We start from the raw sequence: 19,991 nt of genomic DNA on the forward strand, positions 1-19,991 counted from the left end.
ATTCTGCATTAATCTTGCATGCCTCTTGACATTTGGCTTAACTTCTGATGTGACATGGCTAAACACACTATGTGGAGAGGCACAAGCTCTACTTTAGCCAATGGTACATTACTAACAACGTCAACAAATGTAAAGGAAGGAAATATTTACCTGTATGTGGTAAATAACGTTCCAGTCAGAAGTGTAAAATTACTGCTGCACTGCATGCTACCACTAAACGTTGCTGACACCTTCAAAATGTGTGAGTATTTTGCAGTGACTTTTAGCAAGTGTCTGACTTGGACATGACTACGATTCATGTGCTTGTAACATGCACATGAATCGTGGTCATGTAACATGAACTGTATTTATGCAAGTATTATGGTCAGAGGTTTTAATAAAATGACATTTTATTACACAAAAAAATCTAAACAACACAATAAAACAGGACTAAGTAATACAAATCTACCAGAATGCATTAAAATAAAAAAGAGGTTCAATGGGAATTCCCCACAGGATAATTATCAATAATTACCTTCATGACAAAAATTGATCCAAAAGCAAAAAATTGGTAAATGCAAAGATGTTCACTAATGATGAGTGTGCAACATGTGTTTACTGTACCTTGTGACAAGGACAATGTTCTTGAGTGTGTAAGTAATAATTGATGTGTGAATTTGTACATGTGTGTAATTGTTTTTTTCTTATCAAAGAGGGATGAAAAGTTTTCAAGGTAGCTACTTTGGTGGGTCTGTGTTGATGCCATATTTCTCTTTCAGCAGCTTCAACTGCTCCTCCTTCTTCTTTGTGTCCATTTTCTGGAAAGCCTGCAACAGTTCAAAAGATATTTGTGTGTTACTTACATCAATCTTATACATTATATAGAACAGATAACTACATATAGGGGGTCAGATGGCTGAGCGGTTAGGGAGTCGGGCTATTAATCAGAAGGTTGTTGGTTTGATTCCCCGGCTATGCCAAAGGACGTTGTGTTCTTGGGCAAGGCACTTCACCCTACTTGCCTCAGGGGAATGTCCCTGTACTTACTGTAAGTTGCTCTGGGTAAGAGCGTCTGCTAAATGACTAAATGTAAATGTAATATGACATTGACAACCTTTGGGATGAAGTAGGACAAATACCCACATTGCAACTAAAGTTATGAAAAACTGATAAGTGATAATTACCCGGTTAGCGTTGTAGTACAAAACCACCAAGTATCTGTTGCAGACGTTGAATCCTGACAAGTGATCACACGCGTTCTTGGCATCAAATATGTCTTCATAGACGACATATGCTGTGCCTCTTGATTCTGGTGTATTCCCCCTGGAAAACATAACATTACATTTAAGAAGACATTTCTGTAGGGAAACAGAAAAAATATGAATCTGCTTGTATGTGCTTTAGTTTTCTATTTCAATCAATTTATTAGGTCCGCAGTATCAGACAATGCAATATAATTGATAAGTATTGACCACAGTTCAATACCACGTGTATTTTAACTTTACAAATATACATACACTCGAATCTGACGAATTGGTCCATATTTTCCAAAGATGTCGTACATCTCTTCAGCTGTGATCTTGTATGGCAGGTTTCTTATGTACAGGATTCTGTTAACTTCTGGAGGTAATCGTATCTGTGGAGACAGGAAACATCCAATGTTGGTACTGTACTAAAGTCTGTAGCTAGCTATGCTAGCTAGCTGTTAATACATGGAGCAACACCCACAAATAAAGATTTCCTCATAAATGATTCGTCAATTATAGTACAGCACAACATTTCCATTCAGTAGTTTTGAAATATTTTGTGTTCCATTTCATTTGGATCTGTGATTAGATTACATTAGTAAAGGAAGCTAGCCTGTATGGCTTTGCCCCCGTAACACTAACTTACTAACGTGCTACTAGCTAGCTTGTGAGCATATTATTAGTATGGGGCTAAGCCATTTCGTTTGCTCGAACATCGAATAATCAGCTAATATACTAATGTTCAACTAATATATTAACTTACGTTTGCTCGTTTTGCTGCTTGCATAGCCATGACTAGATATACTCAAACTATCACGCCACAAAAGGCCTTGAAAAATGTTTTTGTGATCTGTTTGATAGGCGCAGTATACTGACGTAGTCAATGACCTACATCCGTTTATAGACGGAACTGCTACACGCCTGGTTAGAGACAGAGCCCCGAGCCCTTGAAAGTGTATGGCTCCGTTTCTATTTTCATTCGCTTTGCTTTTGCCCTTCTTGAAAAACTTACCAAGACGAAAGCATCTTTTCTATGTAAAGCACTAACAAATAATCAGCATAAATAAGAGGTAGAGAAGTGACCATAATAAACACGTCTCTAAAGTGTTCAAACAGGGCACTGGAGCCCATCCCTCTAGTCACACCATAGATATAGGATTATAGAATGTAGGCCTAAATTTACGTTTTTCAATGTCAGAAACTGTTACTAGACTATTCTTGTCTCACGCAACATCAAAACAATAAAACACATGATTATCATAGTGAGTTTTCGCCGAAAAGATGGAATGGAATGTATCTTCAAATCGGATGACATTGACAAACGTTAAATGTCAAAATCAAAGACAGAAAATATCAAATTTTCTCATGTTCTATTTATAACTTAACAACAAAATCAAAACAACAAAAAACAGCCCGTTTTTTGTTTTCTGATTTGGGGTTTGAAAACCAATAATAAAGCATTTTAATTGTTGGATTCTTAATCGGATGCGAAATTATTGAACTGACTGAAAGGTCAGCCATCCTGTGCCCCGGATGAGAGGGAAAAAACCCCGATTGAATTTAATTTACAGCCAAACGTGACAAACACACATCGTGCAGAAAAAGCCAGCCAACATACTGTTTCACTTTCAGTTAAATTTGTGAATACGTTGCCGGTTAATAAGTGTGGGTATTTGTTTAAGAATCCACCGCACAAACTTTAAATACTTTCTCTAGTTAGATTAATTGGGCAATTAAACTCCCGCCGTGGCGCAACGGCTAAGAGGGTCTGTGCCAGCTACTAGCAATTGTGGAATCTCATTGGAACGAGATGGCAAGCTAGCTGTCAAATCCAGCGTGGGGACGGACCAAAATCTCGGAAAACTTCGTCGATCAGTAATTATTTCAGAATTGGACCACTTAAGAGGAACCGAGGTGAGTAAATATAGCTAACTTCTACTAGCCAAATTTATGTTTTTACTTTAGCCTCGTTATGCATCACAGAAATAGCTTACTGCAGTAGCTAGCTAGTGCAAGCAAGCTAACAATACAGAGTTAGCTAACTAAGTTACAGTTAGCTCTTATCGCTTTTTCTTTCTGGTTAGACTAGCAAACCAGACCGAAGGTCAGGCAGATATGGTTTATAATGTGATTGTCGAGTGGATTAAAATATGTGTCACATAATTGGCTTCAGATATTTAGCTAGTCACTATTCATCACTTAACCACCCAACAAACGGCGTAAAGAGGAATATATGCAATCACACTTTCAAACCATTGAGAAACAACGTAGCTCGTGGTTATCAGGACTGGTGGTAAATCCCAGCAAAGTCTCTAGTTCGAATGCTGTTTTTGGCAATATAACTCAATTACAGGGCTGCCAATTTTTCAAAAACCTTGGAGTGAGATTTGGTGGGGCCAAACAAAATATTGCTGCATGCAAAGCAGCACCCCCCCGGGACGACATTTCACGTGTGTTTGCAGCCCCCCCACATCCCGAGACGAGCTTTCAGGGGTGTTCACGCGTCTATGTTGCTTCACTCAGTGTATCTATCTGATTTGCGCCTCGTCCATTACTGTTTACAACGTTAGTAGAAGAAGTACTTGGTTGGCGTTGCCTTCTCAGCGTGAGAAATACAAAGTGTGGCGCGAGAAGTGTGAACTGGTTGAAATGCGTGTCTCACGACGTATGCGTGAGTTGGCAGCCCTGTGACTAAAGCTAAATTATTTTGTTTGTCCATACTTGGCGTTTTCTGGCAATTACACCCAGTTAATTTATACACATTTAGCCAGACGGTTTGGTTTTGCCTTACCACTTCTTGGAAGTAACCTCGTTCGCTAACGATACGTTATTTTTGAGTCTTGAATTAAAGTGAACGAAATGAACTTAATCCTCTTCCAAACAGATTAGTTTGAGTCTGTTGGTCTAATCTAATTGAAGGAATTAAAAAGAGTAAACAATTTTTGTTAAAAATGATAATTAAAAAAACACTTGTGAAAGATTGTGAAACAACCCCGCATGTAATACATTCCTACATAGCAAACATTGTCGAGTGGCAAATAACATTATCCATTATCCACATTAATCCATACTGTTACAATACTTTATATTGTAATTTTTTCACACTTGGTTTTTCCAATTCATTGGTCAGTGTTGTAACTCAATTCTATATCAGAATAAAATTCATAGTCATGATGTTTTGAGTGTAGCCTCTGATAGTCAGTATTCAGTTAAGTTTATATTTCTTAAATAATATTATGTAGCCTATACGGTAGACCATAATTGATTTGGGTAGGCAAACACTGGTGTCAAACTTAATTTCAGTATATTACATTAACAGTACAATATTAGAACCTACTGTGGTGATAACATTGAAGTGATTGTTTCCTATATGGGTGTTTTATTTTTGTTTTACAGATTAGTCTGGCATTAAAGCAGTGTGCTATGGGAACTGAGAATTGATGGAAGGCCGTATTGTTTAAACGAATCAAGATGTGTTCAATTCCTGAACTCCCAACACCTGGTTCAAATGTATCAGTTCTCATCAAGAGAGTGAATTTGAATCCTCTCTGTGTTCTCGTAGAGTTTTGGTGTAACTTTGATCAAGAGAGGAAAATCGCCCATCAATGTTTACGAAAAGACATTCAGTGTCCCAGAGAAGCCTTTCGGGAGCTGGAGGGAAATCCAGGGGACCAGTGCTTGGTCAGTGTATTTGAAACATGGTACCGGGCACGCATAGTATCCAAAAATGGCTCCAACTACAATGTGTTTCTCATTGATGAGGGCAGAAGCTTAAGTGCCACCACTGGCATGTTGGCATGGGGTCACAGTGAGTTCTTTCGTCTACCACCAGAGGTCGAATTCTGTGTTCTCTCCAACGTGTTACCGCTGTCTACAGAAAACAGGTGGTCTCCAGTGGCATTGGAGTTCCTGAAATCTCTCTGTGGACAACAAGCCACTGCTTCTATCCAAGATGTCCTGGTGCCCCACAGAACCTTCCTCCTGGATATCCCCAGCATATCCAGGCAGATGTACGAAATGGGATTCGCCAAGAAGCTTCCAACTGAAAGATTCAGGCTTTTTGTTTCAAGGTCATTGCAGGCACACAGTGGAGCAGCTACGTCAAACAAACCTCAGCAGATGTCAATGAAAAATGATCCGCTGGACCGACACGAACTGATGGAAAAGCAACAACAGTACATGTATCCTGAGCTTCAAACGGAAACCGTGGAGACCGTTATCATCACCGAAGTCACAAACCCCCTGCGTCTTTTCTGTCAGCTTAAGGTCTTCTCGCAAGAGCTGAGGAAGCTAACAGAGCAGATCACCCAGTACTACGAGGGCCGAGTTCAAACAGGCCTCAGCAGACCTCAAACCCTTGGCTCCCCATGTGCCTCACGAGGAAGTGACGGGAAGTGGTACAGGTCGGTTCTACAGCAGCTCTTCCCAGCCAACAGTGTAGTGGAGGTACTGCAGGTGGATAACGGGAAGAAACAGTTTGTTCAAATGGAAAACATTCGATTCCTGGCTGCAGAGTTTTTCAGGATGCCTGTTGTGACATACGTCTGTTCCCTCCATGGCATTATTGACAAAGGAGTCGGATGGACAGTCCCTCAGATCGATTATCTTAAAACCCTTCTCCTGAACAGGACTGTGATTGCCAAATTTGAGTACCAGAGTCTCTCTGAGGGCGTGCACTATGTGACACTCTACGGAGATGAAAACATGTGCATCAACACAATGTTTGGCTCTAAGGAGAAATGTATTCTTGAGTGTGACGGATCTCATGGAGATTATGCTGTGTGTAGCAAACTTGCACCAAAACCTAAACACCTCGGTGGAATGGAAACTCGAGTAAGTCCTCCCAGTGGCGATGCCACTGAAACACGGGTGAAGTTCACAGCAGAAGATCTCCAGCTCCAGTCCTCCCATGTGGCAGTGGTGCAGCATGTGAGCAACCCATCAGAGTTCTGGATTCAAACACAGAGGTATGCTGTCGAGTTTGATCAGCTGATGAATGACTTGTCTGACATGTACAGCAACCCAGAGGGTGCAGACATGATCAAACATCCAACAGTCGGTCTTTATTGTGCCGCCAAGTCTGAAGATGATGCTTTTTACAGAGCAACTGTGTCTGGCATCACTGGCCACCAGTGTGAGGTATTTTTTGTTGACTATGGAAACACAGAGATTGTTGAGTGTGGCAATCTCCGGGTGCTTCCGGACTGTTTGAAAGAGTTACCTCCGCTCGCCTTGAAATGTAGCCTAGCAGGCATCAGACCAAAAGATCAAAAATGGAGTCAAGATGCCTCTGACTTTTTCACAACAGTAGTGGTAGACAAGATTGTTGACATCCATATAACTGCCAAATGGGATGGCGGTTATGTTGTTAATCTTACAAATTCATCAAGTGATGGAGAGAGCGATCTCAGCAAGCTGATGTGCACAGCTGGATATGCAGTACAGGATGAGAAAACAACATCAAAAGTTGTCAGTGGGCCTACCGCTCTCCCCACGGCACTGAACCCAGGAGACATTCCATATGATGCATACAAGACAAGTTTCACAGCTTTATCCACTGAGGATTCAACTGGAAAAGAAAGCAGAACTGCCTTCAAGGAGCATTTATTCCCAATAGGAAGCTCATTTGAAGTCAACGTGTCCTTCATTGAAAGTCCAAATGACTTTTGGTGTCAACTGACAAAGAATATGGGCCACCTTAAACTGCTCATGCAAGACATCCAAAACTTCTACACAGACAGCCAGTTTCTGCCCCCTGTGGAGACGGCTTGTGTCGCCCGTCACCCAGGCAATGGAATGTGGTACAGGGCCTTGGTCATCCAAAAGCATGCTACACCTCATGTCGATGTACTGTTTATAGACTATGGTCAAACTAAGACTGTCTCCATTCAAGACTTGAGAAATATAAACCCTTCCTTCCTGAAACTCCGAGGTCAAGCTTTCCGATGCAGCCTGTACAACCTCATTCACCCCACTTCCCATAATACTGTCGAATGGACCGAAGATGCCATCGCCCAGTTTCAGGACTTTGTTGATACTGCAGCAGACAACCACGTGGCACTGAAGTGCACCATCTATGCAGTCATGTTTGATGCCCAAAAAGTGGTCTTTAACGTGGTGGATCTGGAAACACCCTTTGTGAGTGTCTGCAGCCTAATGGTTCAGAAAGGACTTGCCAACCGTGCTCCGTCTAAGAAAGCACCTCCTTCCCCTTTCAGGTTGGACACGTACTACTACTCCACCCACGGCATCAAAACAGGAACGGAGGAGTTGGTGACAGTGACTAGTGTGAAAAGTGTTAATCACTTCTACTGCCAGCTAAAAAGGAATGCCACAATCATCGAAGGACTGGCGGAGAGTGTCAATACCATGTGTCATCAGCTGGAGAGTTCAAACTGCCCCCAAACATTCGGAACAGTTTGCTTTGCCAAGTATACAGATGGACAATGGTACAGAGGACAGATCAAGGCTACACAGCCCACTGTCCTTGTTCACTTTGTGGATTACGGAGACACCATTAAAGTGGACAAATCGAACTTGCTTCCGATCCCTATTGAAGCTAGTGAGATCATGTCCGTCCCTGTGCAAGCTGTGGAATGTGGGCTGTCGGATATCCAAGGTGAGGTTTCCGATGAGGTCAACAGCTGGTTTGAAACTCACATGACAGACTGTACATGCAGGGCTCTTGTGGTGGCAAAAGAGCCAAGTGGAAAACTGCTTGTTGAGCTTTATGATGGGAAAACACAAGTTAATGCCAAGACTAAGGAGAAACTTCGCATCAAAGAGCACAGGATTGAAAACCAGGGACACAATGAAAAGGTCACCAACCAGTGTTGTGCTCCTAAAGCAGCTGGACCAGCAGAAGAAATCCCTAAAAAGAGAAGGATTCCCTATCAAGCACCCTACACAACACCACATCAGAGGCAGACGACTGTCAGGAATGGGAATGTCCGAAATGGTGCAGAGCTAAGAGAAGTCGGTGTCATTGAGATGAAAACCGTTCCCCAGATCGAGACAAAGCGTTTCCCAACTCCCAAGTCACCTCTCAGCCCAGCTCAACAGACTAACTATGTAGCGCCAAAAGCCAAAGTGCAAACTCTACCAAAGTTATCAGACTTGCCCTCAAAATGCATCGAGGCTGGTTTGGAGACAGATGTCTTTATTTCGCACTGCAACAGCCCGTGGAGCTTCTTTGTACAGTTGACCAAGGAGGAAGATGACATATTTTCCTTTGTAGAAAAACTCAATGAAGAACAACAGATGACTGAGACTGTAGATGTCAGAGACTTGCATCAAGGTGACTTGGTCAAAGCAGTGTTTCCAGATGATTCCTCATGGTACCGTGCGGTGGTACAGGAGGTATCAAGGAGTGGGACAGCTTCTGTGGAGTTCATAGACTTCGGGAACACAGCCACTACTTTAGTCTCCAAGATGTGTAGACTAGACACATGTTCCATAGAATGTCCCAGGTTTAGCATTCACTGCCTGCTAAGTGGAACACCAGCTCAGGATGAAAAAGATGAACTGAACCAAGAAATCTTGTCCAAATTCAAAGAAGAAATTGGAGCAGGCGGTGATAAAGAGCTGAAATGCAAGTTTGTGAAACAGTCTGGATCTGTGTGGGAAGTCAGCCTTTGGGACAGTGGCAGACAGGTCACATGTGGCATCCCTCTTAAACATCCAGGAACCTTATCTGATGCGACACCAGAGAGCTCCATGGGACCCAGTCAAGTAAAAGAAAATCCCCCAAAAAGCTGTTCTGTACAAGAGTTGGCACCAGAGAAATTCCCATTGAACAACAATGAATCTGTGTGTTTTTGCAAAGCAGACATTGCAGTTGGACAGACCATGGAAGCCTATGTCTCAACCATCATTGGCCCTCAGTCTTTCTGGTGTCAGTCGGCTAATTCAGATGAACTTGACAAGATCACAAAAATGGTCAGTGAAGCTGGCAGTGAGGTGCAGTGCAAACCAGTTGAGATTGACACCCTTTCCACTGGAAGTCCATGCATTGCTATTTTTACAGATGACGAGCAGTTGTATCGTGCAGAAGTCAGAAGCATAGAAGGAGATTACCTGTCCATTCTCTTTATTGATTATGGAAATGAGTCCCGAGTTAACATAAAAGATGTACGAGCATTGCCTCCTCTGCTGTTAAACATTCCTCCACAAGCTTTCCTCTGCCAGCTCGAAGGGTTTGATGCATCTCAAGGCACCTGGGATGACAAGGCAGCAGACCAGTTGTCAGAGCTGATAACGGACAAGCCTCTTCACCTGACTTTTTTGACAGTGTCCAGTGATGAAGCGGGCCGGACTACATGTTTTGTCCACGTGGAACTTGAAGGCCAAGTGGTAAATGAGGTGATGAAGGCTTACTGGAAGAGCTATACAGTGGACGAACCAGATAGCACTGGCGAGTCAACTCCATGTGCCAATCCATCATTGCCATGTGAATCAGTGCAGATTGGGGAACAAACAGCTGTGATGGATCCCTGTCCACAAGAACCATCTAAAACCACCACAAAACAAACATTTGACACTTTAGTTCCAAGTACAGTTCAAGAAGAACTTGACGATGGGTTCCATGAGGGCCACAAGGATTGTCCAACAATCTTTCCAGGTACAAGTCAGAAGCATGCTGACGAGGACCCATACTTGAAGAGCACACTTGAAAATACAGATTTTGACATTGGCCAGAAAGATGAGACTGAGTCAACCACAGACCTCCTGGATAAAGACAGAGAACCAACTGAGAAGGAGGAGTTTGAAGTACTGCAGACAGTTGAAGAGAGGACAGATTTGCCTGCAGCGTTATCCAACATGGTGGAAGATGATACAAAGACGGTAACCGTGATTGAGATATGTAAAGAGCAACTCAATGAAGCAGAACAGACGGATTGTTTGTCAGACAGTTGTGTTTCCAGTGGTGATAAACTTACACTGGCCTTGGTTGCCAACCAGAACGTGCTCAAAGAAGACTGTGTGGATCAAGATAGGTTGCAGGTTTTATTGTTGGACCAAGCCTCAAGTGTGGTTGACTCAGAATCTGCCCGGTTATTAGAAGAGGTCCCTAAAGAGACAACTTTGCCACATGGTGACCAGAGCCAAGATAATATGTACACAGACGTCTTCAAACTGCATGTAGAGAACACCTTGGAGAGCCCAGAGCCCAGTCACACTGCCCCAGAGGATCTTAAAAGCAAAGATAAGGACTCTTGCGTCACATCTGAAGAGCTCAAAAATCTGCGCAAAGAACTTGAGTCCATAGACCTGAATGAAGAGAGCATCTCTGACACTGTTCTTGAGACTGGTGAGTGACACCCTTAAAATTATAATCACATTTCAAGTGCTTATGACACCTGAATTGATGCACATGACTAAATGTTGTTAGGTTGGGTCAATTGTCTTTCAGAGTTTGGTCGACTTCAGAGGGCCGGGGAGAACATTGCTGTTGGATCCAATTATGTAATCTGGTCCATAGCCAGGAAGACCTGGTGCAAAGTAAAGGTTTTGAAAGTCTTTGAAGACTCAGTCAAGGTAAGATGATGCCCTAATTATTTCTGATTTATTTACATAAATTGTAGTGACAATTAATTATGAATTTTTATTTTATTTTAGGTTCTTCTGGTTGAGCATGATTCTGAAATGGTGGTAGATCCACAGAATATCTTATGCACGTCTTCAGAGTCTGAGCAAGTGTGTATTGCAGCATTGAAATAGGTTTTTAAATATGTTTGCCAACCTTAAGCTCATTCATCCATATTGTGAATGTTTACAGAGTGAACCGGACGAGAGTGAACATCAGTTTGACACTGCCTCGTCAAATGAAGGGTCCCAGTATTGTGAGTTGGTCAACTTGGGGATTTCATGTCTTTGTAAGATTTGTCAGTGCAAGAATGAATTCAGTTGAGTTTCTTTGTTTTATATGTTGATATTTACCAGACTTGGATGAGGATACTGACGACAGCGACAACACAATCTCAGGAGATGACCCCAACAATACAACTTCAGAGAAATTGGTTAAGTATTTAATAATTTGTAATTTAGTTTTTTAAACATTCAGTGTCAAGATGTTGGGTACCTGACTCAACATTGTATGCTTGATTGTGAGAGATTAATGAAATACATTTTGTTTCCCTCAGGCTGTTTTGGATGAGGTGGTTGGTCCAGACCAAGCGGTTGAGGTGCCACCTGAAGACCCAGATCAACTGTGCAGTGTAGCGTCCCTTTAGATTTGAACTATACACATATTGTCAATTTACATACATTTGCATTATATGCTACTTTTAGAAACACAACAATTCTGACTCATCCCAGGTCCGGGACATTTTCGATCTCTCTCCTTCGGCACCATTGGAGGACTGTTGTGGTAGGTGCTCTTCATTAACCTCTGAAATACAACTCTGCAGATATGTTGACCCTTCCTATCTTCATGACCTGTGGTGTGTTAAAAATGTCACATTTGAATGTGTACATTTTCATACCTATGTGCAGAGGAGAGAGTTGAGAGTTCAGATGCGACCACAGCGGATGCCCTATCCTGTATCCCTGCACAGGACAAGGTAAAGTATTGATGGCGGTCACACAGTTTCGATTGATTTAACACATCTGTCCTACATATCATTGCTTTATTTTTTGTTATAGTTGAGGGTGGATGTAAAAGAGGTGCAGCTTTCTTCTGAACCAAATACAGGTACTCAGTTTGGATGTGAAATATGTGTCACACTTGCAGATCTATTTAGCTATATGTATATTAGGGATGTATGAGAATAAACCAAAAATTGAAACAAAAAACTATTTTAAAAGGTGATTTGTATAATTGTATGAATATAAGACTTTTTAAATTGACACAGTAAACCTTCTTGAGGTTTCTGCTGAAACGAGTGTCCTTATCAGACTGAAAATGCGATTTTCCACCAACATTTTTGGCGGCAGAAGTTTGGTGCAGCCCTAGTGTGTATATGTGCCATTTAGAGAATCCAATGCGAAGAGTAACAAAACAACATGAAGTTGACTTTTCAATATCAGCTTACGATACACCCGTGTCCGAGACGGAAGCGGCTGTGTCCGAGACGAAAGCGGCTGTGTCCGCTGATGTGGAGAACGAGTCCAGGGTTATCATCCAAGAAGACAAGGTAACAGAACTATTTAGAGTTTACATTTACATTTAGTCATTTAGCAGACGCTCTTATCCAGAGCGACTTACAGTAAGTACAGGGACATTCCCCCCGAGGCAAGTAGGGTGAAGTGCCTTGCCCAAGGACACAACGTCATTTGGCACGGCCGGGAATCGAGTTTACGAAACCATGACTTCATTTACCACAAAAAAAGTTTAAAATCGAAACTTGGCTTTTTTCTGTTGTTCTTCAGGATGTCCTTGTTTCAGAAGCCTCTTGTCCTGAACAATGTAGATACGGTATGTATGTAACTTGTGACAAGACTGGACCTGCTTGGAATGTCAGTCTGTTAATCTCTTTTTTTATTTATTGGCCTTCTTCAAGATCAATCTTAACCTGTTTGCTTAACCCTAAGTACTATATTCTGTATTGGAAAAAGTCTGATTTGCCATCTGCTAATGGTTTATTTACTGTCTTCAACATTTGCGCTGAAAGAGTTTGAAGAAGGGACCGAGGCAGAAGTTGTGGCCAGTGCTGTCTCACAGGATGGGGTAAATGCAAACATATCGGTTACTAGTTCAGTATTATGTCACAATTATTCTAACAATACTGTTGTCTTTTAAAAGGATATTGTGGTAGCTGATTATGTGAAGGCTTCCAATCTTGATGCTTTTGGTGAGTGATCTTGTCGGTCTATCACAACATTCATGTGCATTAGATGAGTGACTTCTTGGTAATTTGTAGATCTTTTGGTTCACAATCAGTTTAAAATCTTGTTAAGAGTTGGATTGAACCAATGTAACTGCATTGTAAGGTAGTTAGTTCTCTCTTTCTAATGTGTGTTCAGAGCATCAGATGAACTCTGTGACCCACCTCACCTTGAAAGTTGAGGACTGCTCTGACGAGGACAGTGTTATCTTTGTGAGTGAGACTCTCCCTGCCAATCAGCAGTTGAGGGACTAAAGAATGGACTTCTCATCAGATTTTTTTTTTGTGTGGAGATTTTCAAGTTGGGTTTGCCAGTTCATTAAGCTGCTTTCTGTCATCATACACGGCTGTAGCAGAACATTCTTTAAAGAGATGAGCAATTTGTTTCATTGCAGTTACTTCATTTAAACACATTTATTTTCCAGGTGGATTGGCCTTATGCCTCACTCATGTTGATTTGTGTTGATACCATCAGTAAAGTTATACTAACAAGTGGGAAAGTTATTGGGAAAACCTTTGTCCCCACTTTTAACAGCTTTTGTTTGAGTAGAATCTGCAACATTGCGTCTGTTTAAACTAAGTTAGACATTTATTTTGTACAATTGTTAATGTTTCATTGCTGTTGAATGCACATTTAACTGAATTAAGTTTCTGTTCACATCTGAAGTGAAACACGAAAGTGTTTGTTTCAGCAGACAGATATATATATGTCTGCTGATAAATAAATAAATAAATGTGCAGTGTCATCTAAGTCATTTGTTTAAACAATAAATATCCTGATGTTTCAAAACTGACTCATTCTAGTTGAAACTGAAAAGTAGCTCAGAGGTTAGGCAAGTGAAACCATTACTACATCGTCATTTCTCCAGGCCCATTGTTTCTCAAGTTTTCTTTTCTCATATTAAGTGTTTTTTTAGGATGTTAAAGTAGGGTGAGTTTCAGTCACCTAAAAGTTGGAGAAATATTGAAAGTACAGAAATGGCATGGCATAATAATACAGGAATCTCAGGAATCTGCTGAGCCTAAAACTGCTGTAACAGTGTAGTTATTTAATAAGTACTTTTATTTTGGTTTGGTGTATACATATACAAGTTATTGCAGTACAGTGGTGTACAAAGTACATTTCAGACAGCATGATGGATTGAAAAACATGTAAAAGATGGGTAGAAAATGTTACATTTTGATCCAGCCAGGGACATGGTTCTTTAAGGCAGATGATGTATGGAGCTAGTAATCTTCAAGAAACAACTTTTCAGTCATTGCTCAACAAACCTTTAGTGTTTAAAAATGTTTGGTTTGTCTATCAATTCATCGTCTTGTAATTAAGTAATCTGTGCAATCATGCTTGATAAATACATATTAGTTAAACAATATGAGGTCATATTCACAATCTACAAAATGTATAAATCATCCAGGTGCCTTGGGCAATTATCTACAATCACACTGCAACCATAGTTAACATGTTAAAAGAACACAAGCTAAAATATGTTCAAAGACGATGACAACTGATGCATACAATCAAGTATTTGTATGTATTGTATACATCTATGTATATAAACACATCCTAGGAATCAAACTCATCCTAATCAGAAAAACATTTCTCCCAAGAAGTTACTTGCCCAGGCATGGTTCAAATTAACAAAAGTTTTTGAATGATTGTTTTACATTGGACCGTCCATCACTCACATCATACAAGGCTGAGAGTGGCACGCAGGTAAAGTGAGTGAGTGAGCTTGTATTGACTTGCTAATAAACCTCCACTGACAACTAATCCCACTGGTTGATGAGTAAAGGTAGGGTGGGTCAGATGGAAGACTGGAGCAGAGTGATGTTGGTTCCTGGTATGAGGTTCTCATCCTTCCCATCAATTAGATGATCCCACTGGTTGAAGTCTTTCTGAAGACCTGCAAAACAATTCCGTTTTTGATAATCAGCATTTGCTGACATGAGTAATCCTGTTTCTAATCAAATTATATGTCTGGTGACAGACAGGTTTTGCTTTATTAACCAAATGTACTTTTTAATTGAACAGATGCTTTTATCCAAATGACAAAATATTTGATGGGCGACAGGATGTTTTTTTTTACGTTTCTAAAGGTTAAAATATATATTTTCAAAGTTTAGAAAAAAGGCTCTAATGGTCTAACAAATATTTTCCAAAAAATTGTTTTGAAAGGCTGAAAATATTTTCCATATTTTTCCTAAACAAGTTTATGTCATTGATGAGTACTTTATGAGGACTACTGTACTCTGCTTTACTCTACTCTGTTTTAGGTTTCTGTTATCTCCTTTCACTGTGTGTGTGTGTGTGTGGGGGGAAGTTTGACATGACTTAGAATAGAGACATTCCTGATCACCCATGGCCATATATGAGGGAGATGTTCTAAATTGTCGTCATCAAAAAGGATTTCCTGTCTAAAGTGTCATTTTTGTATTAATATGATGTGAGGTCCAGTTTCCTGCATGATACCAAAACAGGTGTAGTAATTGCTACTTTTTACTTTAGTATATGTCAGAGCCCACACTTATCTACTTTAATGAGTGAAAAGGTGTAGTCACTACTTCAACTTAATAAGACCAGAGTCTTATTAAACATGAGTATCTGTACTTCTGCTTGAGTGAAGGATGTGTGTACTTTTGCCATCTCTGCTTCCTTCTCACCCAAGTGTCTTTGCAGGAAGGCTAGACAGGCTTTGTTACAGAGGTCCATGGCAATCAGGGGGTCGATCTCTCCTTTCAGTTTAAGGATCTTTCCGATCCAGTTTCCTGTTAGAAAGGTGAAATCTGGGAAGCTCTGATGGACTGTCCCCCTGCAGAGGAAGCATAGAGATGTGATCCAAAAGCAAACATGATAGACATTTACAAAAAATATATGTATTAAAATAAATGACTTTCTTAAATGATTTCTAAATTGTGTTAATATCATGATCCTAAGCCAATAAAGGTGCCATTCTAACTTGGTTGCTCAGTGAATAAACGGGAGAGGGATCTGCATGCTCGAGTAACCAAGAAAAACAGAGGCCTGTCCTTGACCCACGAATCGAAACTTGTAGGCCAAACTCCTACATTTAGGCTTTTCTGTGTAACTGGAGCAAGCCATTTCCAAGAAGTTGTCTTTACATCGTAGCAGCACATCAAACTTTTGTGAGGTTCATATCGACATTTAAAAGGTTAAATCATATAAGGTTTCGTTTTTAGCGAAATATAGTTTCTGGTTTTCGTTTTCATTCCTTCAACCAGTTCAAGCCTTGCTGGCATGAAAACAACGTTTTTCTTTTCTCCAATGGGCTTGGTCCGTTGGAGAGAATTGTCAGTATGTTTTGGACAGTGTGCCGTACCATGTACAGTATGAGTATGCTACCTTATAGTAATCATTTTCCTCTGAATGACAGCAGAGTCCAGCTTTCTCATTCGGCTGATGTTACCCGCCCACTGGAACTTCTCAGAGTTTATGAAGAAGATGGGCTGCTTCACTCTGGGGTAGATCTCATCATCCAGGGGAAACATCCACGCATCCAAAGCAATTCCGCACCTGCACAGGTCAAAGGGCAAATATTAAGAGCAAGATATGTGGTATGTTTAGTTGAACAATGTCCATGGACTGACCGTGCACAGACCCTATACACAGCAAGCCTAATGTTTCCACTTAAACATACCTGAATTTGACATCCCCCTTGCAAAGAGCTTCAACTACAGTTGCTCCCCCAAAAGAATGCCCCATCACTGCTATCCGACAGAGGTCCATGGAGTTCTGAGGGAGAGGAGGGGAAGAGAAGAGAGGGAGGTGGAAAAGAGGAGGAAGTCAGTTGGTCAGGACAAACAAAACTAACTTCACACTGGAGGAAGTAGTTCATGAGGTTTCAACACAACTATGCTGATGATTGCAAGAACTTATGCTGACACATTTTGGAATCTGTAAGGACCAACCGATTCATGACACTCGAGGTTTACCTCTAAAGTTGTCCAGTCGAACTCTGTCTGCAGCACGTTCTCCACTGAGTTTCCTGAGTGAATTTCAATAAGTCTGTCTAATGCCTGGATGCATTCCTCTGCACGATGTTTCACCTGAAAGAAAATAATGAAGAAAAAAAATCAGGCCAGGTGATTGTTTATGAATTTTATGTATTTTTCAGAATATCAACAAACTCTTCAGGCTGAGATACAGGGATGTGTATGAGCTCAGTGGTAGAGCATTTCAATTAAAGACCAAGATGTCCAAGGTTCAAATTCCCTCCTGTACGCCTCTTTGGAGACAAGTTTGACTGGACTACTTTAGAAGTAAATGTCCAAGTGTGGATAAATTATCAGATAAATCAATCCGTTATTCATAATCAAGACAAGCTGAATACTTTACAATACGAATCATGCTCTTGAGGGTTTAGGTTGGGCTAGGTGGAGTACTATCTATCGTATGTGAAGCAAAAAGTTTGATTTGATGAACCTGTTTATTCCTGAGAGGGAATTCCAACTCCCCAGGCTTCAGGGATCTGTAGTACATCCACTCCTCCACCAGGTTCTCAGGCATGTGTGGAGGGCCTTTCGGAGAAGTCTTGCCCTTATCAGAATCAGGCTTCTCATGGTAGAAGTATGTAGCGGACGCTGATTCATCCCTTGATTAAAACAAGATGACAAAACACACCTCTATACCTGTATGCCTTCATATTTGTTTTCAAGTTTTTTATTGGCAGGTGCACAGAACAACACAAGGTTAGACTGGGCACTGAAATTCTTGGGACAAGAATGAAAGACATGAAAAATACGCACATGCTTAAATGTTTTATTTTATATTTTTATGTTGAACTGGGTCAAACTGGAGCAAGATGAGGCTTAACCTAAACTATAGTGTGCGGCTTTAGGCTGGACTACCATCCCCCATGCAGGTCATTGCTACATGGTCTCTGTAGTCCATACCGGTAAAAATGTGATGACTTGGTATGTACCATTGTCCATGCAACCTTTCCACCCATAGCCTAAAATAAACAATAAACGTCCTGTGGGGAAGGGAGGGGTGTACCTATTGTAAATGTTTTGTTATTGTTAACATGAGTACACCGACCGTCTAATGCAATCTCTTCCATGTCTGTTTAATAGGCTCATACCAATGTATTGTATTGTGAAATAGCCTTGAATGAAGAGGTGACGGGTAGCAGAGACAAAGGACAACAGCCTACCTGTGCTCCACGGATGCCACTATGAATCCATGGGACGCCAATTCGGCACATATGGCTGAATATAAGGTTCTGTAACGCAGAAAACAGACAAAGCTCATGTAATTGCAGCCTTCTGAATGTACTATTTGCAATAATGATAAGACGTGTCTGGTACTGAAGCTATAGCTATAGCAAGGCAACGATTACATGATTACAAATTGGAGAATAACCGATATAAAGTGTGTGCGTACATTGTGTTGCAAAAAAACGATTAAATAGATATGTAAATGTACCTGAAAGCTCCGAGGCCATGGGAAAAGACTACTACTGGGCATTTCTCATTTGACTTAAATGGAGCATTCAAGGCTGCAGGTATTTTGTAGGAACCTTTCGAATAAATCAAAATGAGTTTGTCAATGAAACTCTCAAATCGGTAAAAAAAAAAGATAATATAATATATATATATATATATTTATATAAGAAATATGGCAAAAGTTTATAAACAAATGTTTTACCAAAGAGGTAATTGAAAATCCTGTCACTTATGGTTCTATTGATTTTCATGAAGTCCGCCAGCCCATCGAAATACTCGTGTCTTGGGATCCAGTCAGGCGTGTCTGGATTCTCTGTCTCGACACAGGGATAATACAGACGAAAAAACGTGCCCTATCGACAACAGTTGATTATTTAATTTTAGATTGACGCATTTCATCTGTTAATTATTAGGCTGTTTGTCTTCATCTGATTCATAAACCGGCAATGTAGCTACATAGTGGCTGCCAAGGATGGGTCTTACTGCGCTGACATTATGTTAGGCAAGAGTAGGCTACTTATCTTTTCTCTGAACATTGTCACTTGTAAACAACATAAAACAATGTGTTACCTGCACAGTGTGATCCATCATGAAATCAGTGCATCCAACTGGATTAGGCCCTTTCGCTCGGGGGATTCCCAGGTTATTGCTGCAGGTATTTCCCATTGCTAATAAACTTAGTTTACACCTGTGATCTGTGAAAGGGAGACGATATGGGATTGTCAATTGAGAGGATATCTTCTAGCAGTCCCTAACTTTTAGTGCCATGACAAATGTGTCACAATCTTAAATGTTATTAGCAAGTCAGGAAAAGTAACCTGCTTCCTGTAGTTACAGTACTGTAGTTGTACGATCTGTCAGTTAAAGTGTCATCTCAGTAGTATTAAGTCATATCTGAAGCGAAGCTAGCTAAAGCCATCACTGTCTCGAAATCACCTCAAGTGAACTAGCTAATGATACGACGTTAACGAATCACGAAGTAACTATCATACACACTAGCGATCCATACCTGTCCTTGACCACTCGTAAAACTTCTTTGCTACCGATTGTATGAGTCCTCCATTAACGAACATGAACTTCTGTAGGTGTAGCTTAGCTACCTGTTAGCTATCCTGGTTAGCTAACGCCTTCTAAAAAACAAGACAACCCCCTATAGAGTGGCACAACGGGTGTTTCGCAACATTTGGCCAATCTTATGCGGGAGTGGCTTGGCAGGTAGCTGGCATAGATCCTTCCTGTTAGGTAGAACCAAGGATGCTGTAATATCGCTCCGACAGAACAAATAACCCACAAACAAAATAGCTGGTAATGTCATGACGTTAGCTAGGCAGGGTAGGGTCTGCCTGTCAGTGGCCACGTGCCTTTGTTGATTTGTCTTGTGGTCGGCTGCTGCAGTCTGGGTCGGCCGCTGCTATAAAGTAATGCATGTTGGAAAAATAATAGCAAAACATGTTGATGTCTATATAGCTCAAACCAA

At 40.9% G+C, this 19,991-nt stretch overlaps 3 protein-coding genes across 8 annotated transcripts; 1 reads left to right on the forward strand and 2 right to left on the reverse strand.

The window, feature by feature from the left end:
* Positions 1 to 358: 358 nt before the first annotated feature.
* sf3b6 (splicing factor 3b, subunit 6) lies at positions 359 to 2,127 on the reverse strand. Its single transcript, XM_062466903.1, has 4 exons — positions 1,990 to 2,127; positions 1,497 to 1,615; positions 1,164 to 1,302; positions 359 to 806 (listed from the first exon to the last, which is right to left on the reverse strand). The coding sequence occupies exons 1-4, from the start codon at positions 2,017 to 2,019 to the stop codon at positions 717 to 719; spliced, it is 378 nt and encodes a 125-aa protein (XP_062322887.1). The 5' UTR covers positions 2,020 to 2,127; the 3' UTR covers positions 359 to 716.
* A 637-nt stretch (positions 2,128 to 2,764) lies between these two features.
* tdrd6 (tudor domain containing 6) lies at positions 2,765 to 13,693 on the forward strand. 5 transcript variants are annotated; one of them, XM_062466890.1, is made up of 15 exons: positions 2,765 to 3,140; positions 4,623 to 10,536; positions 10,618 to 10,763; positions 10,845 to 10,922; positions 11,005 to 11,068; positions 11,169 to 11,245; positions 11,369 to 11,443; positions 11,544 to 11,595; positions 11,721 to 11,788; positions 11,871 to 11,919; positions 12,201 to 12,361; positions 12,597 to 12,642; positions 12,839 to 12,894; positions 12,970 to 13,018; positions 13,191 to 13,693. In XM_062466890.1, exons 2-15 carry the CDS (start codon positions 4,698 to 4,700, stop codon positions 13,304 to 13,306), a joined length of 6,876 nt encoding a protein of 2,291 aa, XP_062322874.1. In that variant the 5' UTR covers positions 2,765 to 3,140; positions 4,623 to 4,697; the 3' UTR covers positions 13,307 to 13,693. The 5 variants fall into 5 exon arrangements, with proteins under 5 accessions (XP_062322874.1, XP_062322877.1, XP_062322878.1 ...); XM_062466893.1 differs by having other exon boundaries at positions 12,237 to 12,361; XM_062466894.1 differs by having other exon boundaries at positions 12,255 to 12,361.
* On the reverse strand, positions 13,420 to 19,930 carry pla2g7 (phospholipase A2, group VII (platelet-activating factor acetylhydrolase, plasma)). 2 transcript variants are annotated; one of them, XM_062466898.1, is made up of 11 exons: positions 19,524 to 19,930; positions 19,085 to 19,209; positions 18,717 to 18,867; positions 18,495 to 18,588; positions 18,223 to 18,291; positions 17,493 to 17,661; positions 17,003 to 17,116; positions 16,708 to 16,802; positions 16,413 to 16,583; positions 15,713 to 15,861; positions 13,420 to 14,955 (listed from the first exon to the last, which is right to left on the reverse strand). In XM_062466898.1, exons 1-11 carry the CDS (start codon positions 19,585 to 19,587, stop codon positions 14,855 to 14,857), a joined length of 1,302 nt encoding a protein of 433 aa, XP_062322882.1. In that variant the 5' UTR covers positions 19,588 to 19,930; the 3' UTR covers positions 13,420 to 14,854. The 2 variants fall into 2 exon arrangements, with proteins under 2 accessions (XP_062322882.1, XP_062322884.1); XM_062466900.1 differs by having other exon boundaries at positions 19,509 to 19,925.
* Between the last annotated feature and the right edge of the window lie 61 nt (positions 19,931 to 19,991).

Source organism: Osmerus eperlanus, chromosome 8, assembly GCF_963692335.1.
Source record: "Osmerus eperlanus chromosome 8, fOsmEpe2.1, whole genome shotgun sequence".
Taxonomy (NCBI): domain Eukaryota; kingdom Metazoa; phylum Chordata; class Actinopteri; order Osmeriformes; family Osmeridae; genus Osmerus; species Osmerus eperlanus.